Source organism: Penicillium crustosum (genome assembly GCF_028827405.1).
Source record: "Penicillium crustosum strain IBT 35664 chromosome Unknown utg000001l_segment0_segment0, whole genome shotgun sequence".
Lineage (NCBI taxonomy): Eukaryota > Fungi > Ascomycota > Eurotiomycetes > Eurotiales > Aspergillaceae > Penicillium > Penicillium crustosum.
In genome coordinates, this window is record NW_026623122.1 from 199,583 (window position 1) to 218,147 (window position 18,565).

The following is an 18,565-nucleotide window of genomic DNA, read 5'->3' on the forward strand; positions in this document are numbered from 1 at the left end:
CCAAAGAAAAAAAAAAAAACACAAAAACATAATGGAAATTCGTTGTATTCGTGAAGCTAAAAAACCAAAAATCGCATTTATCGTGATCAAGTCAAACTGGTATTTCAACAAATCTTGATGGAAGCCTGCGCAAACTTCAAACTCAAAAAGTAGCAAAGGGAAGGCAATGTATTGACAAGAGAAGAAGCAACGCTCTCGTATGGTATAGTTCGAAGGTCGTAGCCCTACGTAATCCCGTAGATAGGGTCGAAGAAAAGGTAGCAAGTATATACATGAAAAGGAAAGAAAGAACCCCATTAGTCCTTCTTGCTGTCCTTGCGAGCGAGCGAAGGAGAAGCAGTTCGCTCAGGGGTAGGTGACAGCGAGCGCTCCCATTCTGCCATCAAATTTGATGCAGTACGTTGAAGCTTCGAGGGAGCCAGCTTGGTAATTGCAGGCCAGGGAATACTTTCAGAGGCACTAGGATCAAGTGCAGAGGGAGCCGGGTTCAAATCCCCAAAGCTAGGAGCGTGGTCAGCGCATAACGAGGTTGTCATAGATGAAATCAGAAAAGGTCGAACGGTACCTAGCGCTGGTTCGAGGGCTGCTACCCTGTGTGGTGGGTGATTGATCATGTTTGGATGCAACTGTTGATCGGCTCGACGAGGGCGTATGCGTCTTCTGCGCGGATAGGGGCGTGTCCCAGCTATCCCAGTTGTCGAGATCTTCATCCTGCGCATCGATTGAATTACTGGAGCGGTGGTCGCGGTGTTCGGCTTCGGTCGCCGCGTTTCGGTTGGCGGCTTTGTTGTCGGAGGGGGTGCGCGGAGCGTTCGGAGACTTCTGAGCGGGTGTATCAATGCCGAATTCGTTCCAGAAAGACGTGGAAATTTCCGCCGGCTTGGTGGCTTTACCAGTTTTTGTCTCGGCCGCTGGCCCCCTCCCCCGCGAAGATGATGACGACGATGATCGTGATAGCTTGCCGTCCGCCAACAACCGTTCCCGACTCCGGGATCCTGCCAACGAGTCCCGCTTGCGACCATTTGGTGGTGCCAATGAGTTGGATGGTGAGGTTCGTGTCTGTGTGCCGCTGATTCCTTCCTCGCCCACCGTAGCTTGTCGGATATCTTCCAAAAATGTCCACAGACCCTCGCGGAGATCAGACGCCATTTGCTTGCCTGTGCGTACCAAGGCCTCCCGCGAAGGGGGAGGAAGGGTATTCTGCCATTGGGCGAGTAGATGTTCTGGTACCTGACTCTCGTCGAGTTGTGCACTCATCAGAGCTGCATTATTGCGGTCGACAGATGGCAACGTCGCAGACCGCGGAGTACGACCCACGCGCTCACTGGCAGGATCCGAGAATCCTGGTTCTCCGCGGGAAGAACTGCTGGGACCTGAGACTGGCGACAAGAGAGACAAAGTCCGTGTATGTGTGCCATGAAACACTCGCCGACCATTACTCCCAATTTTGGTTCCTGGCGCGGCAGCGACAGCGGCAGCACGCACGCTAGACCGTCGGCCTAGTTCCCGGCTCATCCGTTCCTGTGACACTGTGGAGCTCGTCACTGAGCTCATACTCTGCTCCCGGGCATGTGAACTCGGAACCTCTGGTGTTGAGAAATCGGGCGATCGGAGGGGTACAAGTGGCTCGACGTGGTTGATCTCCGCCCGCTTCCTAGACTTCTCAGACAGTGCCCATTGTTTCTTGATTGTCACTAGGTCTGCTTCGGCCCGAGTAAGCTCCTCGCGAAGCTCCATGACCTTCCGCTCCTGCGAGGCAATCGCCCGCAGAAAGTCATAGCCGTCGTCCGGGACGTCAAATGCCATGGGTGTTCCCGGAGGTTGAGCGGGGGAGGGGCGGGTTGAGGGCTGTGTGACTGGGGTTATGGGGCTGGGTGAGGTGACGTTATCGAGTGTCCCAGTTTCGTTCAGATTGATGGGGAAATTCAAGGTGAGTCGTTTGGCATGACGGGCCGTCTTCACACGAGGTAGTGAAGATATTCTTTTCTGAGCGAGAGAGGATGAGCGTGAGAGACTGGAGAACTCGGAAGCAGAGTCCGGTTGTGGCACAGTGGAATTCGTGGAATTCTGGTTATCCGGAAATGGACCTTGGAGCAGGTTCTCCGCTCCCGGAAGACTCTCCATTATGGGCCAGCCAGTAGGAGAGATCACAATATTTCAAAAATTCATAGAAACAACAAAACAAAAAACAAGAACAATAACAGAGGAGAGTTGGGAAAGGGAGAAAATAATAGCTTCGAGTCTCCTGAGTCCAGCCCACAGCGGGTCCCACACGAGTCCACGGGCTGTGTTTCAGGGGGAATTTAATATTAGTGTATTAGTTATTACTCCGTGGTGTCTTCATCTTGGCATCCGTTGGTATAGTTTGGGTATAGATCTACATCGGAACATTTTGTATGTACAATGAACACCATTTCAACCGAATGAGGGCCGTGCTTCAAATAGTGGTTTAAACACAGAGTACATATATATAACAGTAATTCCACGGTAAAGTGCGAGTTCATGAATGAGCTGGCTACGAGACTAATATTGAGTTATACTGAAGTTATATTGCGGCCATATCGAGGTTACATCCATCGTACTATGCTATGTACTATATATATATATATATATGTACATATAAAGAAGTTCATAAAATTGGAAAGAACAACAGAGCCCCTTGGTATTTAATTTAAGGAAGGTGCAATCGAGTCACGAGATGGACACATTAGGAAAGTACTAGTAAGCCCCCATTCTAGGAAGGTACGTATTGTTGAGGTCATAAAAAGGCATTCTTCTTCTTCTTCTTCTTCTTCTTCTTCCCCTCAACCCTCTCCACCACTATCTCCCCATAATGAGACAGCGCAGGTGGAGTGTCTCGTACCAACCCGGGGTGCCTATACATGAGACATCAACATTGTTGAGGCTCATGTAGGTCCACACCCAAATCAAACCAGGCTTTCTTGTGTGTGTTATTTGACAAGTGCCTAGGAATTTGGGCACCATAGCCACCTACAAGTCCCACGGAATACATTGGGGATGTTTAATCGTATCCTCTTTCATTGTACATCCAGTAACCAAAATATATTCCAACTCCTAACTAGGTAGTTCCATGACTAGATTACTATCCAGCTGGTGATTTTATGTGGTAGATCGAGCCTGAGTTCAGCCTATGGAGGCACGTCGCTGTGAGATCTCGGATGTTGTGGGGTTTTCAGGCAGAAGGCGACCTCGGGAGGCAGGCCCTGGTAGCCAATGTCGTTTAAGCTTAATTTTAGCGGCTGCACACTAAGAATTGGCGCGACGATTGTTTATTTCTCTGGTTACTGCAAAGATGGTCCTCTTTGCTTCGAAAAAGTGATGTCAATACCCAACTAGTGTTAAGGAAGTAATTAAAAGAGAGAGAAAACAATGACCGAGATATAAATAGATCTCAGGAATATGCAGGGGTGACCCGCCATCCGTTATTCAACCGCACCTACTCCGCCAAGCGCGCATTCGCCAACAACTGCGTCCTCGTCATGAACTGGAGAGTGGGTGCTCTACGTATTCGCTCCAATGCCGGGGTTATTCAAAGATGCGGGGTTTTTTCCCAACTGCCTATTTCCACGTACCGACTGATCTCCCCCATTGACCGAAAAACAGCCTGGTTGCGTCGATGCTCATCACAATGGACGTCCAACCCAAGAGTCTTCCCAGTCTTTGACCTCGGGTTGCTAGATTCATCTACCAAGATTGAGGAAGAGCTTGCGGTGGGATATGAGCCTAACGAGACATACACGTATCCCGCCGAGGAGGAAGAAGCCCTGAACGATAGGTACCGAATTATGCACAAAATCGGATATGGGCCCACAGCAACTGTTTGGTATGCCGTTGATCTACTGTGAGTATTTAATTAGAACCGGAATGATACTGTGCTAATTCTTAATCAACAACAGGGAGCCCAGAATGGTTGTTTTGAAGATCTATGTTGTGGACCATATGCTCAAGACTTATGGGCGGTTCCACCCACCAAAAGTATACCAGCAAAGTGAATGCCCTCTCCACGAAGTTAGCGATCGTTTTACCATCAAGGGTCCTCGTGGTACTCATATTTGTGTTGTTCACGAGGCACCCTCACTAGACACAGAACAGATGCATGCGGGAGACAAGATGGATCTCGAGTCGATGAGGTCTACAATGAAACAAATGCTGATCATGATGGATTTCCTACATACTGATTGTTATCTAACTGCCCGTATCCTCCCCTGCAACTCATCATTTTTGAATGATGAATGACTGATTCTAGAGTAGGCATAATGCCAAACGAAACGTTCAACGTTGATTCCAGCGACAGACGAGTTGCTGGACCCAGCAGCGCCGAGATTATCACCCCGATGATACTCCCAGGGGACGGTGTTCCCCTTCGTCTGAACTTCCCAGACGATGACATGTCCGGTATCGAGGAAAAACATTGCAGGCCTCCTGAACAGGTCCTGAAATCGAAATCGGACCATAGGGCAGATATTTGGGCTACTGCTGTAGTTGTTGGTACTTTCTTCCGAGTCAGCCGAACTATGCTTACACAATATATCTAGGCATGGAATTACACCAGTTCCCAAGGGCTCATCGACGGACGAAACTCGGACGGGGCCTTTGATGACCGGGTCCATATCGCAGAGCTGGTTTCTCTACTTGGCCCGCCTCCGCCAGAGTTTCGCGAGAAGATGCGACTAGGCTCCATGTTTTGGGACGAAGACGGGAATTGGACAGGCCAAGCTCCTGTGCCGGATCGAAGCTTCGAGAGCCTAGCAGCTGGCAATGTCAACGGGGAGGATGTGGAAGGCTTCTTGCAGTGGATGCGAAAAGCGCTACAATGGGATCCTGATCATCGGCCCACGGCTCTAGGTCTCTTGCGTCATGAGTGGATGTCCCGGAAGACGAGGCCTGTGGAGGGAGAGGGTAAGGATGTGTCCGATGAGGGTATCCCAGTCTAGGTATAGTTTCCATCTTGTATGCCATCTGTGGCCCTGTATAAGTACATGTACATATTATAGAAGCTCCACTCAGTCAAACTCCACTCAGACGCCTGTTGGACTAAAAGTTGAAAATTAAAAAAGGTATTTGTTAGAATCCCATTTTCAACACCAGAAACTAGCTTTCTAAATAATTCATTACTTTAAAACATGCACTTCGGCGTATCCCACTCAGTAAACCTCTATTGACAGTACTCCCAGGAACAAAATGACCCTTTTGTTGTAAAGCTGGGGAGCAGCAAGCCAATCTCGCTTCTTCAGAGCCAAGGTCGCACCCATCTTTCCAGCAGACTTGGTTCTTCGATATCCTCGTTAGCTCCCTCCGCCAACAAATTCCTGACTCTGACAATGAAAATTTCCTTTGTTATGGCCTCGCATTCTAGCCCATACCGGCTTTTTTGTACCTTCTCCAGTCTCTTGTTATACAACCTCAGCTCGCCCGGCTTCTTGTCTAGGAGTTCTCTCGGCTCTTTCTGGTTGAAACCTTGACGATCTGTTCTTCCCATTTTTCGACACCCACCCTTTGCTGAAGCTGAAAGCAAGGGAACATGGTCGATCCGAAGAACCCATTTGAACAAGCATATGAAGACCACATAGGATCCGAATCCTCGGACCACGCAACGAGCTTGGAAACTTCTTTCTGAGATGCTGGTAGCTTCCCCCTCTTCGTCCAAGACGCGCTTGAACATTTCAAAATGTCTGAAATAACGCTTTGCCATCTTTGGGGGCTCTCCGTCTATAATATCCCAATTGTCATTGATCGGACGATTGAAAAGCAGCTACCAAGGCGCCGAAGCGAATAACTGAGCTGGGCCCGCATAACCCCATTCAAGGTCCACTACTCCCACGATCGTGAGATCATCTTGACTTCTGACAATCGTATTTGATGGGCACAAGTCGTCACAGATAATTTAGTAGGCCCTTAATCGTAGTCTTTGTTCACCATCTTGGGTATCATGGATTCCAGAATCTCCACCGAGCCGAAATTTATTCCCCCTCTTCCTCCTCAGGAACCGAATTAAGCTGATCTTGAAGCTGTTGTTTCTCTTGGTTGATGGTATGGTAAAAGTACTCACTAGTCGTCAAACCCCCTTGGGTTCGGTCACTTAAGATCGTTGCATTAGTAGGAGTTGTAATCACCAATGATAAATCTCATACCAACTACGTAGACATGGGCTGTTGTTCTCTTGTTTCTTTCAAAAGCCATGTACCAGGTTGATGCCGCCCAAAGTATAAAATCCTATACCCTACGTAGATATGCGCTAGTATTCTTTCATGAGCTATTATCCTTTTGTTTCTTTCAAAATCTATGACCAAAGTGAAACACATATACGTACTACGATATGACGGACAGTGCAAGATATATCATTTTGTCGAACATGGTAAGGAGATCGCCTAGAGGGAGTAGCAAAAGAAAATTACTCAATGAGCAGAAGGTGATAAGGGATGAGCATTAAAGTGGAAAGAGAAAGCCATATCGCACGGCCTGGAATCAGATGTATATGTACACAAAGCCAGTATGTTTATTGTGATAGGATATGCCAAGGGAAGCCGTTTGATTTCGAGGTTTCCACCGTTGGCTAACACAGGACCTTTGAAGTCTTTCAGCTAGATTATAGATAGATGGGTTTACATCGATCTTAGAGTATCCTCGACGTGCATGTAGTGTATAGATCCAGAAACAGCGGAACACCAAGTTGTAGGCTGGTATGGCCTGTTAATCTTATATCGTCCTCCCAAACATAACCAACGAATCAGCTTTCAGATCCACTTGGTTTCTCAGCATCATTGGTCTAGTGGTAGAATTCGTCGTTGCCATCGACGAGGCCCGTGTTCGATTCACGGATGATGCACATCTTTTTTTTTTTGGTTTTTGTGTTCTCTACTTTAGCCCGTGACTAGCTCGTGGTCTGCATATAATGGAGCTTGACTCATGTTAGTTTCTCAAATACAGATATATTGAATACGAAGTACGAAGCGATGCAAAAATCAAGACATTTATCACATTTCAGACATAGTATGTTCTAGTACTCCTGGAAAATACCTAGAAAAAAAATCACACAAAAGACCAAGGGCCAATAGACAAAGACAGAAGCACAGGCAGCTTTCTATCGAAAAAAAAAGAGAGTACAGAAGAAAGCGCAAAAAGATTACACCAGATCATTAGTAACTCCGGGACCAGTCCCACCAGAGTAAGTGACAGTAAACAGAACGAACGAACGGACACCAATGATGCAGCCAATGGCAAAGAGTTGTACAAGAGTCAGAACGCCAAATTGGATCTATACAGCGAATGGAAGAAAGAGTAGCAGGATGTGTGGAGGTTGACGTTGGGAGCGTGAGGAGGGTTGACGGGGGAGACTAGATGCCGCCCCAGCGGTTGCGGAGACCCTCTGACCATCGCTGGTAGAGGACGTCGGAGAGTTGTTTGGTATGTTCCATGCCAGGCGCAGCTTGAGCGGGGATGGATGGGGGTGACTGAGGCTGGGGCTCGGGGACGTAGGATTGGCGACGGCGGTGGCTTTTGAGGTGTGGGTTGTTTTGGGCCAGCACGAGGCGTGGTCGCGAGGGGGAGTCGGGTTGTGTGGACGGGAGAAGAGTGGAGAGGCGGGAGTCTGCTTGAAGCTTCTCGTTCATGATCCTGACGATGTGGTAGAGACCTTCCGGGTCGACCATTTCCAGGTCGCTCCAGGCTTCGGCAAGTCTAGAGATTGCCTCCCGTTTATCGCCATCTCCTGTTGTTGATAGGACTTCCTGGCAGGACATTCCCACTGCCTTGCTATATGCACGGCGTCCAATTTGAGCCTCCTTGCTTGAAGTGTCGGTGGATACCGTCTTCGGGCTTTGATTTTCATCAAATCCCTGCTTGACTGGGTTGAGGTCGGTGGGGACCTTGTCCGACACCCGGCGGAACTGTCGGACTGTGGACGGGCTGTTGCCATAACTCAAATCCAGACCAAGGGGTTGTTTGACGCCACTCGAACGACGCTTGGTGTTAGCCCGTCTGACAGACGGAGATCGATCGGTAGGGATTCGGCGGACGGTGGAGTTTGCCTGGTGCTTAGGCGGTGGTGGTGGTGCGCTTATATGCATGTCTTCGAGCATCTGAGCGGGATCAGGCGTGTTGTTTTCGTCCTCCTCGTCGAATGTCATCCAATCCGTGCCCTTTGGCTTCCACATTGGAGGAGCCTTGACTGTGTCAAAGACCCAATCGTCATCATCGAGATCTTCAGGCCGAGTCATGGTGTTGAGAGACTCGGCATAGTATTTCACGTCTCTCCCTTCACCACGGCCACAATCCCAGTCCTGCTTGCGCAGAATCAGTTCTTGAAGTGACTCAACCTTGCCCGCATTCCGGATGAACTTGTGTCTCAGGAGCTCCTTTGCGCTCGGCCGCAGATCCGGATCCTTTGTCAGACACTGTGCGATGAAGTCCTTGAATGTGTTGCTGTACTCGTTGCCTTCGAGGCGAGGGGCGGGGTTCTTCGGGATCAGGAACAGCACTTTCATCGGGTGTGTGCTGGCATGTGGGGGTTCTCCGTTGATCATCTCGATTGCCGTGATACCCAAGGACCAGATGTCTGCCTTGAAGTCGTATCCAGCCTGCTGGATAACCTCCGGTGCCATCCAGAATGGAGTTCCGACGAATGTATTGCGCTGCGACTTGATATTGACCAGCTGTGCGGCGACACCAAAGTCTGCCAGCTTCACCTTTCCACTCTGAGAAAGGAGAACATTGGCGGCCTTGACATCACGGTGGATTTTGCCTTCGTTGTGCAAGTAATCCAAGCCTAGGAGGAGTTCTCTGCAGACGATGGCCACATGGGCTTCGTTAAAACATCCAGGTTTTAACTGGGATGATTAGCGATGGACCTCATGATAAAGATAGCAGTAAGGGACGTACCAAATCCAAACAGGAGCCACCTCCGAGGTATTCCATGACAATCCATAGTTTGTGCCCCTTAAGGAAACTGGCCTTGTATTGTGTAACGTAGGGGCTAGCGCAGGTAGCCAAAACAGAAATTTCCTGCTGGATTTCTTGAATATCGTCCTCGCTGGACTCGAGATCGATCTGAAAAGGGTGTCAACAAAATCGAACGAAAGGCGGGAAATTGAAACTCGAAGATCGAATATCATGAAAGCGTACGTGTTTAATGGCAACGATCTCGCCGTCAGTCCTGTCAATGGCTTTGTAAACCACTCCGAAACTACCACCTGCAAACGGAGAATACAGTTAGTCGACGGAAATGCAGGGAAAAAAAACAAACAGCGCTTTGGTCAACTCACTCCCTAGCTCCTCCATCACCTGGTAATGACTTGCCATGTCGTCCATTGTGCAATAATTCAGCCCAGCTAGCTACTCCGGTCAGACAGGGAATGTCGACAGGGCTCATCCAAGTAATGAATGAATAGCTTGGGACTTTCGAGGGGTCAAGACGAGAGTAAAGAGGCCATCGGGGTTGGCGGGCAAGGGGTGGAGCATAAATCCCCAAACAAGCTCCGTCTCACATGGCAACGGATGGCCTCAGGCACCAACTGGGGTATATCTGCAAGGGGTCCACTCAGGTGATCGGATTTGCCTCGAATATAGCTATTTAGTTCTGAAAGGATTATCATTTACTTCTTTTACTTGAAGATTCTGCGTTATACATGCTTGTACATGCTTGTGCATAATGTGATTATTACTCGATCTCGGTAAACGGCTTTTGTTATGCTCCAACGATCCATATACAACACGCATGCAACATGCTCTAAATATACTTGTACGGGTTCATGATCCCATTCTAAGAATTAAAACGTTAGCAATTGCTCACACATAGCAGTGATACTCCACTTACCGGGTCATAGAGGTTCTTCAGCTGCTTCATCAGCTTCACCATCGTCTCGTTCTGGCTGTAACCAATGAACTCGCGCTTAGCAACGCCAAGCCCATGCTCAGCACTGATGCTGCCCTGGCGCTTCTGAATCCACTCATACACCCATGGCTCGATCGCCTTCTCCACTTCCTTGCTGTACTGTCGCACGGCAACGTTCAAGTGCAGGTTGGAGTCACCCATGTGACCGTAACCAACCACAGCACGAACAGGGAAGGAGTCATCGTCACCGACCAGACCCTTCTCCGTGAGGCGGGCCTTGCAGTCCTCCACAAGCAGGTATAGATCCGCCAATGGGATCGACACATCGTACTTGTAGGTGCCACCCAAGTGGCTCAGGGACTCGGTGATACCCTCACGCCAGCGCCACAGGGCCTGGAACTGGGTCTCGTCCTGGGCCAGTACACCGTCGGCGACAATACCGTCGCCCATAACGTTCTCCAAGAACGACTCCAGCTTGGCCATGTCGTGCTCGGCGTTGGAACCGCTGGTCTCCACCAGGCAGTAGAAAGGATACTCACCCTCGAGAGGGTGCTTGTTACCCGTAGATTCAATGACCAATTTCTGGCTGCGACCGTCCATCAGCTCGAACGCGGAGAGAATCTCCGAGAGCTGGCCCTTGGCAGCGAGGTAAGCCTGCTGGACCTGCTCAAAGCTCTCAAGACCAAAGTAAGCCACATTAACGGCCTTGGGGCGCGGGGGACACTGGATAGAGACAGCGGTTACGAGGCCAATGGTACCCTCAGAGCCGATGAACAGCTGCTTGAGATCGTAACCAGTGTTGTTCTTGCGTAGAGTTGACAGCGCATCCACGATAGTCCCGTCCGGCAGGACCGCCTCGAGGCCGAGCACGCTACCGTGGAGACTACCATAGCGGAGGAGACGCAGGCCACCGGCATTGGTGGAGACATTTCCACCGATGTGGCAGGAACCCTTGGCACCCAGGTCCAGAGGGAAGAGGTGCTCTCGCTCAGCGAGATACTGGTCAGCGGTCTCAAGGATGACACCGGCATCGGCGACTAGGACACCGGAGGCAGCATCAAAAGAGCGGATCTGATTCATGCGCGAAGTGTTGATGACGATCTCATCGAAGACCGGCACCGAGCCACCGACAAGACCAGTGTTTCCACCCTGCGGCACAACAGCCAATTTGCGCTCGTTGCAGTATTTCAGCACCTTGCTAACCTCCTGTGCATTCTGGGGCTTCAGAACAAGCCGGGTGTGGCCACGGTACTTGCGCATCCAGTCGCTGTTGAAGGGTTCGATATCGTCTGTCGCGTCGGTGGTCACGCCATCGATGACGGCCGACTGAGAGCCCAGGAGTTCCTTGAAGTGTGCAACATCTTCAGCGGAGATCTCGGCGAAGTTGGGGTTGCGCTTGAGGTTGGGGTAGGCGTCGCTGGTGAACTTGATCTGACGGGAATCGGAGTTGCGGGTGGAGCTAGCGCTGAAAGTGCGCGTAGTCAAGGGTGTGATGGATTGGACGGTGCGAATGGCAAAACGAGGACGAGGCACTCGGGCCCGCCGCAAAGCAGCTGTGATATTCCTGGCACCAGACATGGCTGAGGAATTACAAAGAACAATTTTTAGAAATGTCAAGTGGAGATGCTCCGATGCTCCGATCTGCCTCCGAGAGCTACCAGGTCCTCGCCGATTCTGATTCGACCTCGGGGATTTTCGGCTTTTTCTATTCAACGCTGAAATGGTCTTTAATAACGGTTTATATTATTTAGTAAGGTAGTTTAAATTGATAGTTAGTTTTATACTGATATAGTAAATATTTTATAGAGATCAAAGTTACACATACACACATATATATATATATATATATATGTATAATATCTTGTACCTCATTGCGCCAATAAACCTTCAAGTGCACGCCGATCATGATATCGTTAAGTATATCTTAACACCATGCACAAAACACAAAAACGGGTGCAATTGATCGAATTGATCCAATTCATAAGGGCTTAAAGGCTTAGATATGTGGGTTCTAGGTGTGTCTCAACTGTTATATCCACTGGGGAGAAGTCAGTTACGTCACAGTTGGCCCCGCGTCATTAAAAAAAAAAGAAGAGCACCCGACCATCTTCCTAACTTAACCCCATAACTACACTCATCGAAAATGACATCGACAGTTCTAGTTACTGGAGCCAGTGGCTTCCTTGGCCGTGCGGTTTTCAACACTTTCCAGCACTCGGGCGTGTTGGTTGTTGGCCAGGGATTCTCCCGTCCTGCCCCGCCTACTATCTTGAAGGCTGATTTGGAGAAGGAGGAAGACATTCGCATGCTCTTCGATGAAGTCAAGTATGTATTTTCCATCTAGATCCTGAGTATAGACATTAATCAGCTTTGAACAATCACCAGGCCTCAGATTGTCATCCATTGTAAGCTAATTAGCCGACTCGATCATCCTTCCCAATTTATAGACTAACAGCTCACAGGTGCCGCAAACAAGTCCCCAGACCTCTGTGATAAGAACCCGGAACAAGCCCGCAAGGTCAATGTCGACGCCACTCGCACACTGGCCAGAGAATGCCAAGCTCGTGGTGCCTTCCTCATCTACATCTCGACCGACTACGTCTTCCCCGGCACCGAAGGCGACGCACCTTACGAGGCCGATGCCGAGACCAAGCCACCGAACCTGTACGGGCAATTGAAGCGTGATGGCGAGGTGGCCGTACTAGAAGCAACCAAGGAGTCAGGCATGGGAATTGTGCTGCGCGTGCCGGTGCTGTACGGCAACGCCAAGGAGAACTCTGAAAGTGCGGTCAACACTCTCGTCGACGCTGTCCAGAAGGCCACCGATGAAAATGCCGGCGTGAAGATGGACGATTGGGCTATACGGTACCCAACCAACACCGAGGACGTTGCGCGCGTGTGTCGAGACATTGTCATCAAGTATCTGCGTGAGAAGGAGAAGCGCAAAGACTTCCCTCGTATCCTGCAATTCTCATCCGAGGACCGTATGACCAAGTATGAGATTTGCCAGAAGTTGGCTGAGGTGTTGGGTGTTGCTATTCCCGGAATGATCCCCAATAAGCAGGGCAATGATCCCAATGGGGGTGTTATACGGCCTTATGATACACATCTCTCTACCAAGGCACTGACTGAGCTTGGGATTGATGTGCGGACAGTGGATTTCATCGCGTGGTGGTAAGTTCTCTTCATGGGGGTACTATATACCTTATTTTTAGGTCCGTGCTAACGACTCGCAGGCGCCGGGAATTGGGTGCTTATAGGAAATAGGTTCTGACCTATTCAAGTTGTAAGAATGATTCAAATATAGAAGGATAAAGCTCCAATTGAAAAACCAGAAAGAAGGAGGTTTAAGCCTATCAAGGAGATCAGCTAGGCCGAATCAGTAATAACCCTGGAACTATATAAATCCGCAGAAATCGTATATTCTGTGTACTTCTCGTGCACAGAACAAAATAAGAAGGACTTCCACGAGACTTGAAGCTTCATTATATCCCAGTTACGAAGAATCCCAACCTTGGAAGTATACATTTGGAGTGAGACACTCAGATCTGATCGCCTTGTGGACCCTTGGAGATCCTCCAATAATACTCCGTAGCCACGCCTTTTTTCATTGAACAATCTAATAGTGCGATTCAAGTCAATAGTACCTGTCGATCATATATCACTTTGTCAGGTCAACCACATAAATAATGTTGTATACACATCGTTGCCCCAGCGTCGCGTGAAACCGCATGCGGCGCAGCCGATCCGGAAATGTTTAGCCGCCAGGAAATTGCCAGGGCACTTGGGAAATTGCGTTTCATCTTTTTGTTTTTTTCTCTTCCAATTTCACGTTTGATTATTTGTTATGCCAAGTACTTCGGTGAGTTCAATCCATAACATCTATCCAATATGGTCTATCCAACCCAGCAAACCCCATCCCCAGCCTAGGCCGGCCCAATTGACGATCGGTGCGGGTCGCTTTTTTGCCCAGGCGCGAATGGTCGATTGAAAACAGGCCGGTTTGATCGTGAGGACTAGGTGGGATTCTATTTAGTCTCCCACACCTTTTTCCCACATTTCTGTATTTCTCACTGCACCGAACTCTGTTAAGAGGCTGAGTCGCAGAGTCGCAGAGTCGCAGCACTGCCCGATCTGAACGGGAAATTGCTGTCAAGGCGACGCTAACCTTATTGCGATAGAACTCGACGCAGATTACGAAACTTACGCGCCTCGGCCTCCCGGGGGCGAACGTCAAGTGAAAAAAAAACCTCTAGCATGAGTGAGAACAGTGCGACAGCGCAGGCTGTACCCCAAAAGTTGTCTCGATATCGTAGCATGCGAGGTGGGACAACCGACGTCGAAATGGCCGCACCACCTGCGCGTGTCAATAAAGTCGAGGAGAACCCCTCGCTCGCTCGAAGCAGATCCCGATATCGTCGCAATCGGCCATCGTCAAATGGACATATCGTACCTCCTCCTCCCGCGATCCCGGGCCACGCGCGAATTCCGCCGGTACGAGAAAGTGAACGGCCCGCAACCAGTCACCCTTTGGCAACACAAAATGAGGAGGAAGCGCGCATGCGCGAGCTACACCGACAAGGTGCGATGGAACAATTGACTGGAGGGGACAATTCTGCGCAACACACTGGGCGGCCTCGTGTGTCCGCCTCGCCAAAACAAGCTGCGCAACAATCTCGATCGCAACCTGCGCCGGCGCATCCCCCAAGCAGTTACAACCCAGGAAACGATGGGAACCGCAAATCTTTCTTTCAGAAGGTCAAACTTGCAAGGTCCGCCAAGAAAAACGAGCCCCTCCCGAACTACATTGGAGTGGGCGGAACCGGAGTGGTCCCAGGAGTTGATGCTCCTGTCAGCGCTGTCAACGCCGGAGAGCGACATGCGCTTGTCAAATATGGAGATGCTACTGCGAATCTCACTGTCACCCCGTCAACTCAGGTCCAGGATATATTGGTAGATGCCACCAAGCACTTATCGCGGGATATTGATGCGGAGAGATTCATTCTCATGGAGTCTTACTCTCAAGTGGGTCTAGAGCGCCCTCTGCGCCGCTATGAACATGTCCGGGAAGTCATGAATTCCTGGTCACATGATGCGGACAACCAGTTCATTGTTATTCCTCCCTCCAGTGTGGAAGCCCTAACCCAGCTCGATGCTGGACATGCCCCCAGTGGACAACCACCCCCAGTGACAGTCCATATTTACCATTCCCAGCAGCGCCGCAAGTGGGATAAGCGATATGTCACCTTGCGTGCGGACGGACAAGTGACAATCTCAAAAAAAGAGAACGCTGAGGAACAGACCAATATCTGCCATATATCCGACTATGACATCTACTTTCCCAGCGCTCGAGCGCTAAGCAAGGATATCAAGCCGCCTAAGAAGCTATGCTTCGCAATTAAGAGCCAGCAGAAGTCGTCCATGTTTTTGTCCACCGAAAACTTCTTGCACTTTTTCTCGACCAGCGACAAGTCTATTGCAGATACATGGTATCGGGCGGTACAGAAGTGGAGAAGTTGGTATCTGGTCAATAAGAAGGGCGCAGGCCCGAAACTAGAGACCGAGGCACTCCCCAAGCGTGCTGGGACGAAGAAGTCGACTAACCAGCCGAGAAATGTGCACAACGAAGCCCCACTCCTAGAACGGGAGACTTCGACCGAAAGCTCTGATCAACAGAGGCCCGCAAGCTCCAAAGACGTTTTTGCGCGGAAGAAAAACCTTCGTGGACACGTGCCCCCTCCGCCGTCATATCCCCATACCCTCACGCTCGATACCGATACAGAAGGGCCTTTCTCCGACAACCAGGCATTACTCTCGGGCATTTCATCCGAAGAAGGAGATACTGCTACGTTTGCACCATCCGGACTCTTAGGTCGAACTTACACCCAACGACAAACCGCTATGCGGGAACGGGATGATCGCGACAAGAAAGCTAAACAGGAAGCCTTTTCAGGCACTGGCTTTATGAGTGGAGGATCCATACACAGCCACGACTCAAATCCCAACAGCCGGAGCAACACAATGACCCGTGCTCCCGATACATCTGCTTTCACCCGAACCCTATCTCTTAAACAGAAGCCTCTGGTTGACCTCACTCCAGTCTATGCCGAGCCTCCACAGCATAGCCGCAAGGGCAAGGGTCGCGGCGTCAAAGTCCAACCCGGCATGCAACTGATCGACGGCGCTACTGGTCCAGATCAGACGGCAGGAGGAATCTCCATCCCACCAGCGACTTCGTGGCGACGACCGGCCGCAGAAACCACACCTCAGCGGCGAAACACCACCCGCAGCGTGCGCCATCACCCAAACAAATATGCGGCCCCGGTTTCTGCTGAAGCAAGCCCGGCACCCCCGGCTAGCCAGTTCACCGCGAATAGCCTATTGGCACATTCAGCCAGCACCGCTAGCCATCGGAAACCGCGCATCGGACATGGTGTCGCAACGGGTGATCGCAATGCCACACGGCCGTTGCTGGACATGTCCCCGGAGAATCCCTTTGCAGATGGCAGTCTGCTCCGACAGCTATAGTTGTCTTTCATTTATTTTTTTTATGTTTGTTGTTACGACGATTATGATTGTTATTTCGTGAGATTCTCTTTTGGTATACCTAGGGTTTATTTACTTGGGCCACTGGCTCCCCATACTATGACACTGCAAGGTTGAGTCCACTCTCGTCAGTATTGATGCATTCTGTGTCTTTTGATCTGGAGATGAATTACCGATAGCCGATTGTGCTTGACGGACGATTCATCTTTGTTAGAGATACCCATTCTATGTTTATTTAGCAATGAATTGAAACCGAAAATTTATCCCTGACATTTATTTGACATTATATCTAAACTTGTTTCTCACTGCGATCCAACACTCTTTTAATCTCTCTCTTATCTTCTACTGAAGTCTCGAAGAAGGGATAATCACACCATCTGACTTATTGTGATATTGCCGCACCGAGAACTAGGTATCCATCCAATTCACCCGCTTCATCGTCCAACATATAAGACTCTTGGACTGATAAACTCCACAGATCATTCTACCATTCTATCACATCGACTTCCCTGGGTATATCGCAGTACCAAACTCCCTTGCAAAAGCCCATCAAACAACCAAAAAGGGACTTCCTCGTGCTTCAGAGCAATCCAATCATATCACGTAGCAAAATAGCAAAAGAAACAAAAAGGAAACATCCCACCCTTAAACCATCTCTTCAAGCTCAAGAAGCACGATAAACCTTGAAATTCTTAAACTCCCAATAAGCATCAACAAAACTGCTAGGATTGCCAGCAACAAAGCCCGAACAAGTCGCCGGACAATGGTACAAAGTATCATAATATTGCTTCTGCCCAGCAAGCTCACCACAGAGATCAATATTAACAATGATACTCAAATTCTTAAAATGCGACGCAATGTTACAATTCGTACTCGGGAAATCCGCCAGCGCAAAGCCCCAGCTACTCGGATCCGGATTCTCCACCGTGATATCAGCAGGGATAGTTCCACTGGGGAAGAACCAAGCGCGAATACCAGCGCTACGGAGTTCAAGTGCATAAACACCTCCACCACGGTTATTCATCGCCTCTCCGTAACTATTCTCATCACCGATGACAGCACAGCCAGAGTTTCCATCCGTGGCGTTATTACAATTGTTAAAGATACCATGACCGGTTTGTTTGCGCTTGACATCCATATGACAGCCCTGGGTAGTATGAATTGAGATTTCATTTCCATGACTTCCAACATTGGTGGTTTCAAGAACATCGATCTCGCCATTCATCGGCCAGTTATATCCATCTGTTAACCACAACGCTGGCCAGGTTGCACAGCCGAAGGGTGTATGAATGATATCGAAGACGAAGAGGCCTGAGTCATATGTATTTCTCGACTCGACGCGGACGGAGTTCCGACCGGAACTGGCGTTTGGTGTTGAAGCGTCGACGCGCAGGATGGCTGATGACTCGGATGCATAGGTGAGGTTTAGATGTCTGGCGGTTGATTTGTTGACGTAGACGACGAAGCCCTTTGTTGGATCTTCGTCTGTGAAATAGGTGAATCGGTCAAAGAAGGTTGGGCCGGAGTATTCGTCTGCGAGGGTGTAGTTCAAAGGTGTGTAGTTTGGGTATTGGTTTTTGATTATTTCGACGGGGATCAGGATTGTAGCCAATATAATCACTATGGCTGTAGCGCTGGCGATGAGTTTCGTGCGCAGGGGCCAGCCTTGTGGGTTATACCAGGGTTCTTGGGCTGGGGTATCTATGTCTCCTTCTGGTTGGGTGGAGGTTGTGATTGGGGATTTGGTTTCGAGGGTGGGGAGACTCGGGTTGGTCCCACTGTATTGATTTAGATATGGGAGTTGTCGGTTGGCCATGGTTATAGTTGAGATGTTTGAGATACAAGATCAGTGTAACTGGATTTGGAGATGAATTTTGTTCTATGTTCTACGTAATTGCAGTGTTGTGATGTTAAAAAACAGCTATGTAGTTTATCGTCATGGAAATCTACTCTGCCCTACAATGGGAAAGCGCCGATCCTTCCTGCTTGCGGACCCATGGATTACTTCGCTATAAATAACCCAGTCTATTTTGTCGTCGCCGTATATAGACTAGTACTACCATGCAAGGTTCAGGGACATATCAATAAATATCTATTTTCCCCTACTTATTATATCATGACGATGTACGGAGTACTCCGTAGAGTAGTTGCATTGGTTAAAAGACAAAA

At 49.4% G+C, this 18,565-nt stretch overlaps 9 protein-coding genes across 9 annotated transcripts; 3 read left to right on the plus strand and 6 right to left on the minus strand.

The window, feature by feature from the left end:
* Positions 1-296: 296 nt before the first annotated feature.
* Positions 297-2,124, minus strand: N7487_000083 (DUF4048 domain-containing protein; the record flags this gene model as incomplete). Its single annotated transcript, XM_056867832.1, has 2 exons — positions 297-501; positions 566-2,124. 2 exons carry the CDS (start codon positions 2,122-2,124, stop codon positions 297-299), a joined length of 1,764 nt encoding a protein of 587 aa, XP_056732616.1.
* Positions 2,125-2,157: 33 nt separating this feature from the next.
* On the minus strand, positions 2,158-3,013 carry N7487_000084 (uncharacterized protein; the record flags this gene model as incomplete). The annotated part of the gene is made up of 2 exons (XM_056867833.1): positions 2,158-2,285; positions 2,896-3,013. 2 exons carry the CDS (start codon positions 3,011-3,013, stop codon positions 2,158-2,160), a joined length of 246 nt encoding a protein of 81 aa, XP_056732617.1.
* Positions 3,014-3,500: 487 nt separating this feature from the next.
* Positions 3,501-4,955, plus strand: N7487_000085 (uncharacterized protein; the record flags this gene model as incomplete). Its single annotated transcript, XM_056867834.1, has 4 exons — positions 3,501-3,862; positions 3,918-4,216; positions 4,273-4,505; positions 4,557-4,955. 4 exons carry the CDS (start codon positions 3,501-3,503, stop codon positions 4,953-4,955), a joined length of 1,293 nt encoding a protein of 430 aa, XP_056732618.1.
* A 296-nt stretch (positions 4,956-5,251) lies between these two features.
* On the minus strand, positions 5,252-5,713 carry N7487_000086 (uncharacterized protein; the record flags this gene model as incomplete). The annotated part of the gene is made up of 1 exon (XM_056867835.1): positions 5,252-5,713. One exon carries the CDS (start codon positions 5,711-5,713, stop codon positions 5,252-5,254), a length of 462 nt encoding a protein of 153 aa, XP_056732619.1.
* Positions 5,714-7,355: 1,642 nt separating this feature from the next.
* Positions 7,356-9,327, minus strand: N7487_000087 (STE20 family serine/threonine-protein kinase; the record flags this gene model as incomplete). Its single annotated transcript, XM_056867836.1, has 4 exons — positions 7,356-8,846; positions 8,899-9,066; positions 9,142-9,209; positions 9,282-9,327. 4 exons carry the CDS (start codon positions 9,325-9,327, stop codon positions 7,356-7,358), a joined length of 1,773 nt encoding a protein of 590 aa, XP_056732620.1.
* A 418-nt stretch (positions 9,328-9,745) lies between these two features.
* N7487_000088 (FAD-binding oxidoreductase) lies at positions 9,746-11,756 on the minus strand (the record flags this gene model as incomplete). The annotated part of the gene is made up of 3 exons (XM_056867837.1): positions 9,746-9,778; positions 9,833-11,575; positions 11,718-11,756. The coding sequence occupies 3 exons, from the start codon at positions 11,754-11,756 to the stop codon at positions 9,746-9,748; spliced, it is 1,815 nt and encodes a 604-aa protein (XP_056732621.1).
* A 213-nt stretch (positions 11,757-11,969) lies between these two features.
* On the plus strand, positions 11,970-13,121 carry N7487_000089 (dTDP-4-dehydrorhamnose reductase family protein). Its single transcript, XM_056867838.1, has 4 exons — positions 11,970-12,175; positions 12,236-12,255; positions 12,313-13,024; positions 13,087-13,121. Exons 1-4 carry the CDS (start codon positions 11,994-11,996, stop codon positions 13,115-13,117), a joined length of 945 nt encoding a protein of 314 aa, XP_056732622.1. The 5' UTR covers positions 11,970-11,993; the 3' UTR covers positions 13,118-13,121.
* Positions 13,122-14,107: 986 nt separating this feature from the next.
* Positions 14,108-16,378, plus strand: N7487_000090 (uncharacterized protein; the record flags this gene model as incomplete). Its single annotated transcript, XM_056867839.1, has 1 exon — positions 14,108-16,378. The coding sequence occupies one exon, from the start codon at positions 14,108-14,110 to the stop codon at positions 16,376-16,378; it is 2,271 nt and encodes a 756-aa protein (XP_056732623.1).
* Positions 16,379-17,060: 682 nt separating this feature from the next.
* Positions 17,061-18,212, minus strand: N7487_000091 (glycoside hydrolase family 16 protein; the record flags this gene model as incomplete). The annotated part of the gene is made up of 1 exon (XM_056867840.1): positions 17,061-18,212. The coding sequence occupies one exon, from the start codon at positions 18,210-18,212 to the stop codon at positions 17,061-17,063; it is 1,152 nt and encodes a 383-aa protein (XP_056732624.1).
* Positions 18,213-18,565: the final 353 nt, after the last annotated feature.

Excerpts from the sequence above, each read along its gene's own strand:
- N7487_000089 (XM_056867838.1), top strand. The coding sequence starts at position 11,994 with ATGACATCGACAGTTCTAGTTACTGGAGCCAGTGGCTTCCTTGGCCGT. Across the intron at positions 12,176-12,235 it reads ATGCTCTTCGATGAAGTCAA|GCCTCAGATTGTCATCCATT; the intron begins GTATGTATTTTC and ends AACAATCACCAG. Across the intron at positions 12,256-12,312 it reads GCCTCAGATTGTCATCCATT|GTGCCGCAAACAAGTCCCCA; the intron begins GTAAGCTAATTA and ends AACAGCTCACAG.